Raw genomic sequence first — 13,601 nt, 5'->3', positions numbered from 1 at the left:
TCAATTAGATTTACACACCAAATGTGATGATATAGACAAGTGTAGCCTAATAATTTAAATATCAATATGATGTAATCAAATTACTAAATATGTTTAGCTATTAGTAATCATGCAGATCATAAAATACTATAAATAATTCTCAATATACATTTATAGTTTATATGAATTCAAAAATATGAAAAAGAAACCTATGACAACCATCACTTTCTATGTCTTCGCGTTGAGAAGCAAAGTGTTGGACGTCGTGCCAGGCTGAGTCGCGGACCGAAACTCCGTGGAACCTGTTGCAGATATCAGACCTGCTACTCCGACAGAGAGTGACTGCAGAAGACAATCAGCTGACTTTTTCCCCTTTTGAGGACTTACTTTTTTCCTTATATTCTCTTTTTCTCCATTTGTGGATTTACCATTTTTATTGTAATCTCTTCTCCATTTGTGGATTTACTATTTTCCTATTTTGTGGATTTACTCTTTTTATATTTTCTACAACATTGTAACCTGCAAGTGGATATTACGCCGCATTTTGTAACATCACCAAAGTGCTGAAAAGTAAAGAACTCATTTAACCATGGCATCCAATTCTTCAAGCAGTATTTGTGTCTTTTCTTGGTTTTTCTAAGAATTCCAGCAGGAGGGTAAGATAATTTGGTTTCTGGTTATTCATCTGCTCTGTCTAAGACTTGGGTTAGTTGGACTTTAGTACTGCTGGACGGTAACAAAATCTCCATCCTTATAAAACCTGAGCAAGAAGTAGCCTATAACCTGTGTCTCTAGATAAACTCTAGGGTCAAACATCTTTGCACGTTAGCCAACTGTTCGAGACCTAGGCGTAGTCGCTCCTTATTTCATAAACATCTCAATTCATGTCAATTGTGCCATGGTCGTGGACCCCTCAACAGACACAAGCAAGATGCAATATACAGTTGAAAGGGTGGGGATAGTCCAATATCAGTATAGACTGAGGTTTAAGATTAAAAATAAATATAGTGCAAGGCAGTTCAGTGCAATGACCATGTATTAATAATAATACTGTTGTAACTGAGGTAGATGAGCAGAACAGTGTTGATTGACTTGTTCAGTATGAGGATGAGGGCTGTTACTGAGTGTTCAACAGAGTGACTGCTTGGGGGAAGAAGCTGTCTTTGTGTCGGCTGGTTTTGTCAAACAGTGCCCTGTATCGTCCGCCAGAGGGAAGGAGGTTGAACAGTTTGTGACCAGGATGTGAGGGGTCTGTAGATATTTTAGCTGCCCTTTTCCTGATCCTGGACCGGTACAGGTCCTGGAGGGAGGGAAGGTCAGCTCCAATGATCCTCTCTGCAGCCCTAATTTTCCGTTGCAGTCTGGCCCTGTCCCGTTTGGTGGCAGACCCAAAACAGACAGTGATGGAGTTGCAGATGACAGACTGAATGATGGCTGAGTAGAAAGTGATCAGCAGCTCCTTAATGCGTAAGCTCCTCGCTTACATATTAAACTTCTTTAGTTGTCTCAGGAAGTACAGTATAACCTCTGCTGGGCCTTTTTCTGGGTAGTGTCGATGTGGAGAGACCATTTTAGGTCCTGTGAAATGGTTGATCCCATGGACCTAAAGGAATCCACATTGGACACTGTGTCATTCAGAATGGCGGGGGGAGGGGAGTGTGTGGGGGGGGGGCTTCTCCTAAAGTCCACTGTCATCTCCACAGTCTTTTTGGGGTTAAGCTCCAGGTGGTTCTGACTGCACCACTGGACCAGCTGTTCCACCTGTATGCAGACTCATCACCATCCTGAATCAAACCAATGACGGTGGTGGGGATGGTGACGAGCCTTTGAGATATGAGTCTACGAGATATTGCTTATACAAAGAAATTAGCATATAGATAGATAGATAGATAGATAGATAGATAGATACTTTATTGATCCCCAGGGGAAATTCAAGGTCTCAGCAGCAGCATACATACAACACAAACACATTCTTTAACAGCAGAAAGAGTAATTAAAGTAAATAATATAAAAACACAACTAAGCAGTAAGGACAGTAGAAGATAAAGAATATGCTAAATATACTAAAATACAAATTATACTAACACTTACATTACATTACATTACATTACATTTGGCTGACGCTTTTTTAACCAAAGCAACTAACAACATGGTAAACAGTAAGTTTTAGAACAATTCTCACAATTTTAGGACAGTTTAAAAAACATTAGAGTACAGTAAGAATAAGTGCGTCGGTGAGTGCTGTTTTTAACAGTTACTTGTCAGTTTAAAACGGCTGGTGAGTGCTAGGATCGATAAGACTTGTTGTAAGTGTTGCTATGAGAGTAGATGTTCTCTAAAGAGCTGGGTCTTCAGGAGTTTTTTGAAAGTGGAAAAGGATGTCCCTGCCCTTGTAGGAACTGGCAGTGTGTTCCACCAACGAGGAACAACAGAAGAGAAAAGTTTGGATTGGCTTGAGCGTACCGGTGGTAGAGCTAGACGTCGTTCGTCAGAGGAGCGCAGCGGTCTGGAGGTAGTGTAAGTCTGTATGAGGGCATTCAAGTAGGTGGGAGCAGAACCGGAGAGTACTTTGTAGGCAAGCGTTAGAGACTTGAATTTGATGCGGGCCGCCATAGGTAGCCAGTGTAGCTGGATGAGCAGCGGGGGTAACATGTGCCCTTTTGGGTTGGTTGTAGACCAGGCGCGCCGTATTATATACAATACGTACAATATATAAAAATATACTAAAATACAAATGACAAAAATACAAATTATACTAACACTTAATCTAAATCAATTCTAAAAACAGTATCCACATAGTGGTGATTAATAAATCAGAGGCGCTTGCAATGACTGAGGCAGGGACTGAGCCTGTGATTCTCTGTGCATAGTAAGGTATGGTAAGGTGCTCTAAGGTGCTCTGTGTGAATGAGTGTCATGGTGGTAATGCAATGGTGATGGTGGTCATGGTGATAGTGCAAATGAGTAAGTCAACAGTGCAACAATGCAGAAATAAAGTAAAGTAAAGTCTATATATTTAACTATTTAAGAAAATGTATAAGTGTGGCCACAGTTCGGCTGTGGCATGGGGGGGGGGGGGGGGTTATGCATATGTGCTGATGTGCTAATATAGGAGGTGCTCTATATATAGGTGCTCTATGCAGAGAAGTCTATCTCTCCTCTTCCCTTAAGTGAGGCATTGAATAGTTCAATGGCCCTGGGGACAAATGACTTTCTCAGTCTGTCAGTTGTGCAAGGCAGTGAGCGAAGTCTCCAGCTGATCAGGCTCTTCTGCTTAACAACAGTGCTGTGGAGTGGGTGACACTCATTGTCCAAGATGTTGATCAGTTTGTTCAGGGTCCTTTTGTCAGATAGTGAAGTGATGCACTCCAGTTCAGCTCCAACTACAGAGCCAGCTTTCCTTACCAGCCTGTCAATTCGGCCCACATCCTTCTTCCTTGTGCTTCCTCCCCAGCATACTATTGCATAGAAGAGGACGCTGGCAACAACAGACTGGTAGAACATCCTGAGGAGCTTACTGCACACATTGAAGGACCGCAGCCTCCTCAGGAAGTACAGCCTGCTCTGCCCTTTCTTGTAGAGTGCGTCAGTGTTGGCTGACCAGTCCAGTTTATTGTCCAGGTGGAGACCCAGATACTTGTAGGTGCTAACCACCTCCACATTGACCCCATCAATGTGGACTGGTAGCAGAGTGGGCTTAGACCTGCGGAAATCCACCACCATCTCCTTGGTCTTTGAAGTGTTAAGTTGAAGATGATTGAGTTTGCACCATTGCACAAAGTCCTCCACCAGGCTCCTGTACTCCTCCTCCTGCCCGTTCCTGATACACCCCACAATTGCAGTATCATCAGAAAACTTCTGCATGTGGCATGACTCGGTGTTGTAGCAGAAGTCAGATGTGTACAGGGTGAACAGGACTGGAGAGAGCACAGTTCCCTGTGGCGCTCCGGTGCTGCAGATCACAGTGTCAGAGAGACAGTTCTTCAGTCTGACGAACTGTGGGCGCTCGGTCAGGTAATCTGTAATCCAGGTTACCAGGTGAGCGTCCACACCCATCTGCAAGAGCTTGTCTCCCAATCTGAGGGGCTGGATGGTGTTAAAAGTACTTGAGAAATCAAAGAACATGATTCTCACAGCACTTTTCCCCTTGTCCAGGTGGGAATGTGTCCTGTGTAGAAGATAAGTGATGGCATCGTCCACGCCCACTTTCTCCTGGTAAGCAAACTGTAACGGGTCTAGTGCATGGCATATGAAGAAATGAAGGTAGTGCGTGTAGGTATTTTTGTTTGTTTAAGTCTGTGGTACATGTTGAAGTATTTTTATGTTCAAGTCTCTACTGTGTGACATATGGGCTAAGGCTACTGTTGCATGATGATGTATAAAGTGTATATGATGGGAAATTATGTGATTGATGTCTATTTCCCTATTAGGACAATAGACAGAAAACAGCAGCAAGTCAAAGCCTCAAAGACAGGATCTTTAGCTGTATTGGCAAAGTAATACTGGTAAGTGGTACAACACACAATGGTAAAAAACAACAGTACCATATGGATCCCATCTCATTGGTACAAAACAACAGTACCATATGGATCACGTCCCATCTCATTGGTACAAAACAACAGTACCATATGGATCACGTCCCATCTCATTGGTACAAAACAACAGTACCATATGGATCACATCCCATCTCATTGGTACAAAACAACAGTACCATATGGATCACGTCCCATCTCATTGCCGTCCCGCCCATAGTGACCCATAACAGTAGTGTTATATCCGTGATATATAATAATGAAGAAACGGAGGCCGTATGCAGGTTAGGTTGTTTACTGAATCAAACCGCTTGCAGAACTACACACAGTACCCTACTTTTTCATGTATATTCCATTCGCCAGTAGGGGGCGATCAATTACCAACAGGTATATAACAAGTAGCACTGTCTCAAACCTCATCATCCTGGTTAATGAATGAATTATGAGCGAATATAAATTAAACTGATTTGATCTATTTCAGGATTATTGGATGAGGTCAAGGCCCGGTCTTTGCTTTGAGGCTTCATGGCAGAATGAATATGTCGCTCCCAATGTCCTCTTTCCACAAGACATAAGAGAAATGCGATGAACCAGTTTTTGTAATTACTCATAAATAATGTCACCTTGACATTTATGGTAACACAAAACAAAATGTATTGGTGTCATGTTGGTAGCCGGGCCTCTCATAGAAAAGTGTCTTCATCATAAAGCAAAATGTGGAAGAGAAAATATCTAGTGAAACATTTACTTTAAGGTTCTGTTTGACGAGAATTCATGACTGTTGATTGTCATCATACACTTAATATCATTATGTAGATGTTGATATTGACATTCAGCAAGGGGAAAGGAGAAGAGAAACTGCATGTGTGTGTGTGTGTGTGTGTGTGTGTGTGTGTGTTTGATTGTGTATCTAGCTCCTGCATTTCCTGTAGATGGAATGAAAGTTAGAAAGTTGAAATGAAGAAACAAAAGTAACAGCACAACAGTTTGTGTCTGTCTGTGAGTGTGTGTGTGTGTGTCTCTCTCTCTCTCTCTATGTGTGTGTGTGTGTGTGTTTGACTGTGTATGAACCAGTAATCTGGTTTTTGATTTTGAATGTACCACTACAAATTAAACTCATGGGTTGTCAACTATAGTTAATATAAATCCCTTCAATAAGTGACATATTCTGGTGTACATATTAACTCCATGGTCAGGCGTTTATTTGCACACCATGCACCCTCTTCATTGTAGAATGGGGCCATAAAAGCTTAGCTCCTGTAGCCTATTTCCTGAAGATGAAATGAAAGTTAGATTAAAATGAAGAAACGAAAGTAATTGCACAACAGTCTGTTGTGTGTGTGTGTGTAACTAGTGGGTGAGGTATGAACAAATACTACATTTCCTTGCATCACTCATGCAAGTGGGAATGTTCTCAGAGATTACAAGATAGGATGGATATTCGGATGCAGGATAGAAGCTTCTTTGCCAAGTCTGTGTACCTAGAAATAAGGAAGGAAGAAGGAAAGCTGGCCTCCCCTTTTACATTGTTACATTTAACATTGCTGTTTATAGACTTCAGTTCTGCATTCAACACCATAATACCACAACAACTCATCTGCAAACTTGACAAACTGGGACTCAGTACCTACCTCTGCAACTGGCTACTGGACTTCCTCTGTCAGAGGCCTCAAGTAGTACGTGTTGGCAACAATATCTCAAGCAGCATCACACTGAGCACGGGGGCCCCCCAAGGCTGCGTGCTCAGTCCGCTGCTCTTCACCCTGCTGACGCATGACTGCGCTGCAACCTACGGCAACAACCACATAGTGAAATTTGCTGACGACACAACTCTGGTGGGTCTCATCACCAAGGGCGACGAGACTCAATACAGGTTGGAGGTCGACCTTCTGACCACGTGGTGCAGGGACAACAACCTCCTGCTGAACGTCAGCAAGACCAAGGAGATTGTTGTTGACTTCCGTAGAGGTCACACCCAACACCTGCCACTGACCATCGACGGTGCTGTGGTGGAGAGAGTGAGCAGCACCAAATTCCTGGGGGTGCACATCAGTGAAGACCTCTCCTGGACCACCAACACTGCATCACTGGCGAAGAAAGCTCAGCGCCGCCTGTACTTCCTGCGGAAACTCAGGCGAGCAAGTGCTCCACCAGCCATCATGACCACATTCTGCCGAGGCACCATTGAGAGCATCCTCTCCAGCTGTATCGCTGTGTGGGGCGGAAGCTGCACTGAATACAACAGGAAAGCCCTGCAGCGCATAGTGAACACAGCTGGAAGGATTATTGGTGCTTCTCTCCCCTCCCTGAAGGACATTTACACCTCCCACCTCACCCGCAAGGCGACCAAAATTGTGAGTGATGCAAGTCACCCCGCTCACAATTTGTTTGATCTACTGCCCTCTGGGAAGAGGTACAGAAGCCTGCGCTCCCGCACCACCAGACTCACCAACAGCTTCATACACCAGGCTGTTAGGATCCTGAACTCTCTCCCCCCTCTCCCCCCTCCACCCTCAGCTACATAACATCCTGGACTTTTAGACCCAAAATGGCTGCCTTGCACTACTCCACTTGCACTACTCCACTTGTACACTTGCACACTTGCAACTTGTTGTTGTTGTCCTGTTGTCCTGAACACTTCTGAACACACTTCTGCTGCTCTTACATAACTTGCACCACTATGCCACTTGCATACTTAGGTCAAACAAAACTACCTCAGCCATTTATTGGCCTGACTTTTGCACTATTATATTGACTGTCTACTGTATGCACAATTGCACAATTTCTACCAAATTTTGCTGCTCTTATTTCTTCATTGTATGTGCCTTCTTATTTTTACTTTTTATATTGTTTACTTGAATGTTATGTTTGTCTGTGGACCTAATTGGTAAAATATGTCTTGTCTCCACCGTGGGATAGTAGGAAACGCAATTTCGATCTCTTTGTATGTCTTGACATGTGAAGAAATTGACAATAAAGCAGACTTTGACTTTGACTTTGAGATATTATGTATTAAAGGTTGTATAAAGTTGTATTTTTGAATGTTAAAAGTTGAAATTGGTGAATAAACTCTTTTGAGAGGTGGATAAACTCTAATAAGAATTGGATAAACTCTATTTCTGAAATTTCAGAGGTGGATAAACTGTGTTTACTTGTGTTTAGTCTTCACTACAGCCCTGGGCTAAACAAACTCTTCATGACACTTCTTTACAGTCTATACTCACTTCAAACTCCGCTAGCGGTGAATGGCAACAGACTTATATGCAACTCCTTTCAAAGAAGCTTTAGGCCTGTTATAACTGTGTATGTGACAAATAAATCAAATAAATATGACAAATGACACAAAGACAAAGTCACTGAATAGTGAATACTACCAAATATATTAAACAAATAACTCTTGTTGTCATAGACTGGGTTGCCGTGTTTTATGGTAACAGTTTGGTATCCAACTTTCTGGATACCAGCTGTTTTGGCAATAAAATGCAAGGGCATTGCTCAATAAATGTAAACATTTAAGAATAACAGAGTTTTATCAGGCAGGGAATGATATAAATATCCAGATTGACTAATGTCTGAAATATTTAGTTGTTATTTGAATTGAACTGCTACTCACACACAAATGAAAACAAAGCTTTGTTTATTTGCTCCTCGCTTACATATAGAGAGGTGTTCAATTGAGAGTAAGTAAGTTGTGCTAAAAAAAAAAAAAAACTGCAGAGGAGTCACCCCGAGTTGCAGCCAGCTCAGTGTAAGAGCAGAGCAGAAACCAGAGGCCAGAACAGGAGCAGGACGCTGTGGCCAGCACTCCAGGCGCTATTACACAGATTCCCCTCACAGCAGGACACGTCCCCCGGCATTGCCAGCTGAGACGCGAAGGCTCCAGAGCAGACAGCACGGGTGGCACAGCCCTTTACAGTGGTGCTCTGTCCTGCTATGTCCACTAGCGGTGATAGGAGAAGACAAATGAGGAGAGAGAAAGAGTCGGAAACATGCAGCCTACATTTTCCACAGTGCTCAGATTTCTGTTATATAAATAATTACATAAACATATATATAATATAATATACATATATAATAATATATATAGTTTCGTTTAAAATACACATTTACACTGCACTCCCAGAAAGACACACACACACACACACACACACACACACACACACACACACACACACACACACACCTGATGCTGTGAAACATCGATCTTCATTCCCGAGACACTGAAGTGTCGATGAGCAGTTTGTCAAGCCACAGGTGAAACACTGCCTCCTGTTGGCCATGTTGTTTACTACAGCTTCAAGATAAACCATATTGTTAGCTGCATACAGGTTGTCAATGGGTTTATATGAGGAAAATCAACTGAATGAATGTTCTGGGTAGGGTGAGTATTGGCTGGAAATGTCATTTGACTGAGCACGCACAGAAGAGACAGGAGCATTAGAAGCAATTTGCAGAGGACTGGAATTGGCAAATGCAAATTGTACCTTTTAACCATGTGTGACTGTGACAGAATGGGGTTCAGGTTTTGCACAAACAAATTACCTGCTGGTGCTCCGGTGTTGCAGTTGTCTGTGTTACAGCACAAGGTGCTGAAAGTTAGCCTCACACTTCCTGAGTTCAGGGAACCATTGACACACTGATCATTGGGGAAGCAGCTTTTGGCATTTGCTTCAGCTATCTTTGAATTCCCTGCAAATATGCAACAACAAAAAAACGGATCAGAAACCAGAAACTGAACAGAAAAAAAAGACACTCTGCATGTGATTATGGACCAATAGAAACCACGAAAAAGAAAATCTAGACTTCAGTATGAGGAAGTTCGGGATATGGGAAGACTTGTTTAAACAAAATGAGATATTGTAGATGATTAACACAAATGTCAGTGTTAGTCTATGTAAAGGGTACATTTTCTCACCTACGAACGAGGCAACTGTGATGCTGGCACATGAGCCAAGAACTGAGGGACACTGTAGCGATGATCCAGTGCAAGATCCACTCGCACTAACGCACGTGATGCACTCCAGTCCTTTTGCTACAGAGATTCAAATGAAGTTTATGCTTAAGAAGGAACACAGTGGGAAATCCCCTTTTCATAAATTTTCAACCTATGTGGTACCTATTTAGCGCCAAGGGGGTAGTCAATTCGTCTGAAATCGGCAAAAAAGGGTCAGGCTCCTACCCACGACAACACTGTTTCTTGGTGCAATGCCAGACTCTCAGGGTGCACATTGGCAATGTGCTTCCATTCTCCATGTAAAGTCATTGTAAAGTGAAAATGAGTTTTAGGTAAATTATTAAGGTAAAATAACTACATATAGCGGAGCGGTTAAACTCAATTTTTCATAACAATTGATAATTTTATGATAATAATCAAATTTGGAAGAGAAACTCCGAAGGAGATCTGATCAGATTTAGAATCATATAGACACCTCGGATTTGGCCCGTGGGATGACAAATATGGATTTTATTATGTGGAAAAGTGTAGAAAACATAATACAGTTACATATTTTACCATAAATCAATCAAATAATATTATTAAAAAGTCAAAAGAAACAAGATTTTTTTAGCCTGACGTTGTCATACTCAAATTCTAGTCAGAATATGAGTCTGATACTGCTCCATTGGGACGTAATTATGGGGCGTGCTTCAACCGATACAGGGGGGGAATGCCTCTGCACTCAATTGGATAGACCTAACCAATCAGAGCAACAAAATAGCTTACCGTGATGTGTAGGAAGAAAACACACAAACCATCCTTCTGCTCCTATATCCCTTCCGTTTTTAAAATAATTCTGTTGAACAGTGATATGCTACAAACATGTTAAACAGCTGGGAAAGGCTGTCGCAAATCCCTCGAACAGGTGGTCAATCAGAGATTTCAAACGAACGAGGGAACATGTCGCAATGCAACAGCTGAAACCACCAGTTTTCCCACATCTCAACTTTGGCCAAAGTTTTCAGAAATAATCGTTTTCAGTGATACAAACTCATTAAATAATATGAATTTTCCATATGGGGTCTTAAAAGCCATGTATCCTTCTAGCCACAGCGTTTTTGTTTCAAACATAAGCCTAATCTAAGCGTGCTCAGATGATGTGATAGACCAGGCGCTGTTGCTCACCTGTCCATCATCCATAAAGCCTGATTTGATTGGTCCGCCCGATTTAGGGCGAGCATACTTGCCCCACAATGGAGCAATGCCAGACCGAACTTCCCGTGGGGCGGGACTAAGTTCAGAATGGCACCCAGGCTAGGATTTTTTGATATTGATGTTGAATATTTATGGGGGGTGCTTTGGTGAAGCTGGCTGTAGTGCCACATTTAGGTCCACAGGGAGGCAGGTTCTAGTCCAACGCAGGTAATTTCCAGATTCCATCCCATCTCTCTCTCCCACTTGATTCTTATTATTGTTATTATTAAAGGAATAAAAGTGAAAGGCCACACACACACACACACACACACACACACACACACACACACACACACACACACACACATATATATATATATACTGTATTGCTCAAAAAAATTAAGGGAACACTTTTCCACAATTGTTAAAACACATTTTTTGAAACCTTCCACCCTTTTCTCCATTCTCAGACTACATTCACAGAATGTCTGACAGTTCTTGCAAAATAAAACACTCGCCTCAAAAGTTTTACTTGTGCTCAGAACCAAATAGTGTCAGAGTACCGATCCAGTGTATGATTGAAGTGTTCCCTTAATTTTTTTGAGCAGTATGTAAGAATGTAGATTTGAGTGGAGTGTGAGGACACTGCAAAAATAGCAGATACAGTGTAATGTAATAAATAATTGGCACAATCAACACAGTGAATATAAATGAACCACAATGATTCATTTCAGTTGATGGTAAGGTATTTGGTGTGTTTAAATTTCCTTTCGTTGTAGCTTCCCTTTCCTCATTCCACAATGGGGAGATGTTCACCTTGTCTAATTAACAATTCTAATTCCTTCTTACCTGCATACTTGAGTCTAAGGCCACGTCTACACGAAACCAACGGATGTATTTCCTCTTACTGCTTTCACACCTTTTAACGATACTGGTAAAGAAAAAACCCGCGTGCACACGGAGTGGGGCTATGTCGTCATAAAATTGTTGGCTTTGCCGTCTGCACGGCAAAAGTTAACCGGCGGTTTCAAAAAATCCCACTTTGGAACCCGGTTACAAAAACTACCGGTTACAGCCTCCTAAAATGCCGGTGTTGTGTACACACAAGGCCTAACCGATAACATAAATTCACCGTTTTTTTAAAAAAAACAGCGTCGTGTAGACGGGCCCTAATTCCCTAACAAGTAGGCCCCTGATACCCGACATAAAATCCGAGGCACCTACAATTCTAAATCTGATCAGACCCCCTTTGTTAGTTTTTATTCCAAATTCGATGCTTTTATCACAAAGTGATAATGTGCTTAATTGCCCCACTAATAGTGTTGCTAAGGTATTTAGTAGATGTTTTTTTTTTTTCCCAAAGTGGCATACAAATGAATTGCACAAAGATCAGTGAAAGGAATATTTCATTGAAACTGAAATGTCAACTTAAAATATATAGAAATAATCATACATATTTCAGTCACTGACACATTCAGAATATTTTAAAAACAATTTGCATTCATTGCCAGTTATTACAAATGCTGAAGAGTGTCATACATTCAGAGTCCCTTTGATCTCTCCTAGTAAAAGAAGAGAGCAGTCACGCCAGCTAGCCTTGACCTCGGGTCTAAGATACCGCCTACAATACCAAAGATCCAAAGCATTAGTATGTCTGTTAGAGTGCATACTTGACCATTGGAAATTGCAACAAAGTCCTACACAAATGCAAAATGAGAAACATAGTTCTCAGCCATTTCAGTGCTCCCTCACATAGACGTCAACCCAACCTAGGGGCCCCTCAAACACTTCACCCGCTGTGCACTCCTTCGATGGCCTCATGGCAAGCCATCTTACTTCGGACACAATACGAAGGGAGAGTGCAGTGACTGCCCCCAGCGTTGGCCCCATGTTTAGGGTACCAAACCTGCACCCAGATGGCAACAGCAAAGAGCCAGGCTACTTGGTGGCAGTCAAAGCCACACTAAACAGTAGTGACAACACTCCCTCCCATCACCTAAACGTTTCCAGCCTTTGTTGGATTAAAAAATTATTAAAGATTCAGTAAAACAAATTCTGTCCTACATGTAAAATACAGTATGTAAACAGATTGTTGTTGGACACAGAAGTCTATTGAAAGTCAGATTTAGATTTAATCCATAAAGAGCTTCTGGTGTTTCTTAATTAACAATATAGTTGCTAGAGCCATATAGTGCAATATAGTCCAGAGCCCAGATTTCTTTCAATGAATGCACTAAATGAACTACACATTAGTGTTTAATAATCATATTTCACCAGACCACAGATGCTTTTGAAATGGCATTCTTGTATGTAATTTCATTTTCCTACCTTGAGAGAAAAGGAGGCTCATCATCACAAAAGTAACACCAATGATCATCTTGACAGCAAGTAAGTTGAAGCTCATGTGTTGGTGTGTCCTTCAAACGCTAAGGTTTTTATGCAGCGAGACAGGAAGTCTATATTGAAAACATCTCATCCAACAGGTATTTTAACATTGTGATGAAAAAGATATTGCTTATATAACAAAATTAGCATATGAAGAAATTAAGGTAGTGTGTGTAGGTCTGTGGTACATGTTGAAGTCTTTTTATGTTCAAGTCTCTACTGTGTGACATATGGGCTAAGGCTACTGTTGCATGATGATGTATAAAGTGTATATGATGGGAAATGATGTGATTGATGTCTATTTCCCTATGAGGACAATAGACAGAAAACAGCAGCAAGTCAAAGCCTCAAAGACAGGATCTTTAGCTGTATTGGCAAAGTAATACTGGTAAGTGGTACAACACACAATGGTAAAAAACAACAGTACCATATGGATCCCATCTCATTGGTACAAAACAACAGTACCATATGGATCACGTCCCATCTCATTGGTACAAAACAACAGTACCATATGGATCACGTCCCATCTCATTGGTACAAAGCAACAGTACCATATGGATCACATCCCATCTCAT

The 13,601-nt window shown here is 41.6% G+C and overlaps 1 protein-coding gene across 1 annotated transcript; it reads right to left on the bottom strand.

The window, feature by feature from the left end:
• Positions 1-8,131: 8,131 nt before the first annotated feature.
• On the bottom strand, positions 8,132-13,078 carry LOC121720268 (urokinase plasminogen activator surface receptor-like). Its single transcript, XM_042106265.1, has 5 exons — positions 12,970-13,078; positions 9,427-9,543; positions 9,054-9,200; positions 8,695-8,805; positions 8,132-8,451 (listed from the first exon to the last, which is right to left on the bottom strand). The coding sequence occupies exons 1-5, from the start codon at positions 13,043-13,045 to the stop codon at positions 8,255-8,257; spliced, it is 648 nt and encodes a 215-aa protein (XP_041962199.1). The 5' UTR covers positions 13,046-13,078; the 3' UTR covers positions 8,132-8,254.
• Between the last annotated feature and the right edge of the window lie 523 nt (positions 13,079-13,601).

This window comes from Alosa sapidissima, chromosome 10 (genome assembly GCF_018492685.1).
Source record: "Alosa sapidissima isolate fAloSap1 chromosome 10, fAloSap1.pri, whole genome shotgun sequence".
NCBI lineage: Eukaryota > Metazoa > Chordata > Actinopteri > Clupeiformes > Clupeidae > Alosa > Alosa sapidissima.
The sequence above is the reverse complement of the archived record's forward strand: the minus strand, read 5'-3'. Positions and strand labels throughout refer to the sequence as shown.

What these genes read in the sequence shown, in the direction of transcription:
- LOC121720268 (XM_042106265.1), bottom strand. Translation starts at nt 13,045, where the DNA reads ATGAGCTTCAACTTACTTGCTGTCAAGATGATCATTGGTGTTACTTTT. An exon ending in CACAGTTGCCTCGTTCGTAG is followed by an intron (nt 9,201 to 9,426) that starts GTGAGAAAATGT and finishes GCATATTTGCAG; the next exon opens with GGAATTCAAAGATAGCTGAA. An exon ending in TCGATGTTTCACAGCATCAG is followed by an intron (nt 8,452 to 8,694) that starts GTGTGTGTGTGT and finishes TATCACCGCTAG; the next exon opens with TGGACATAGCAGGACAGAGC.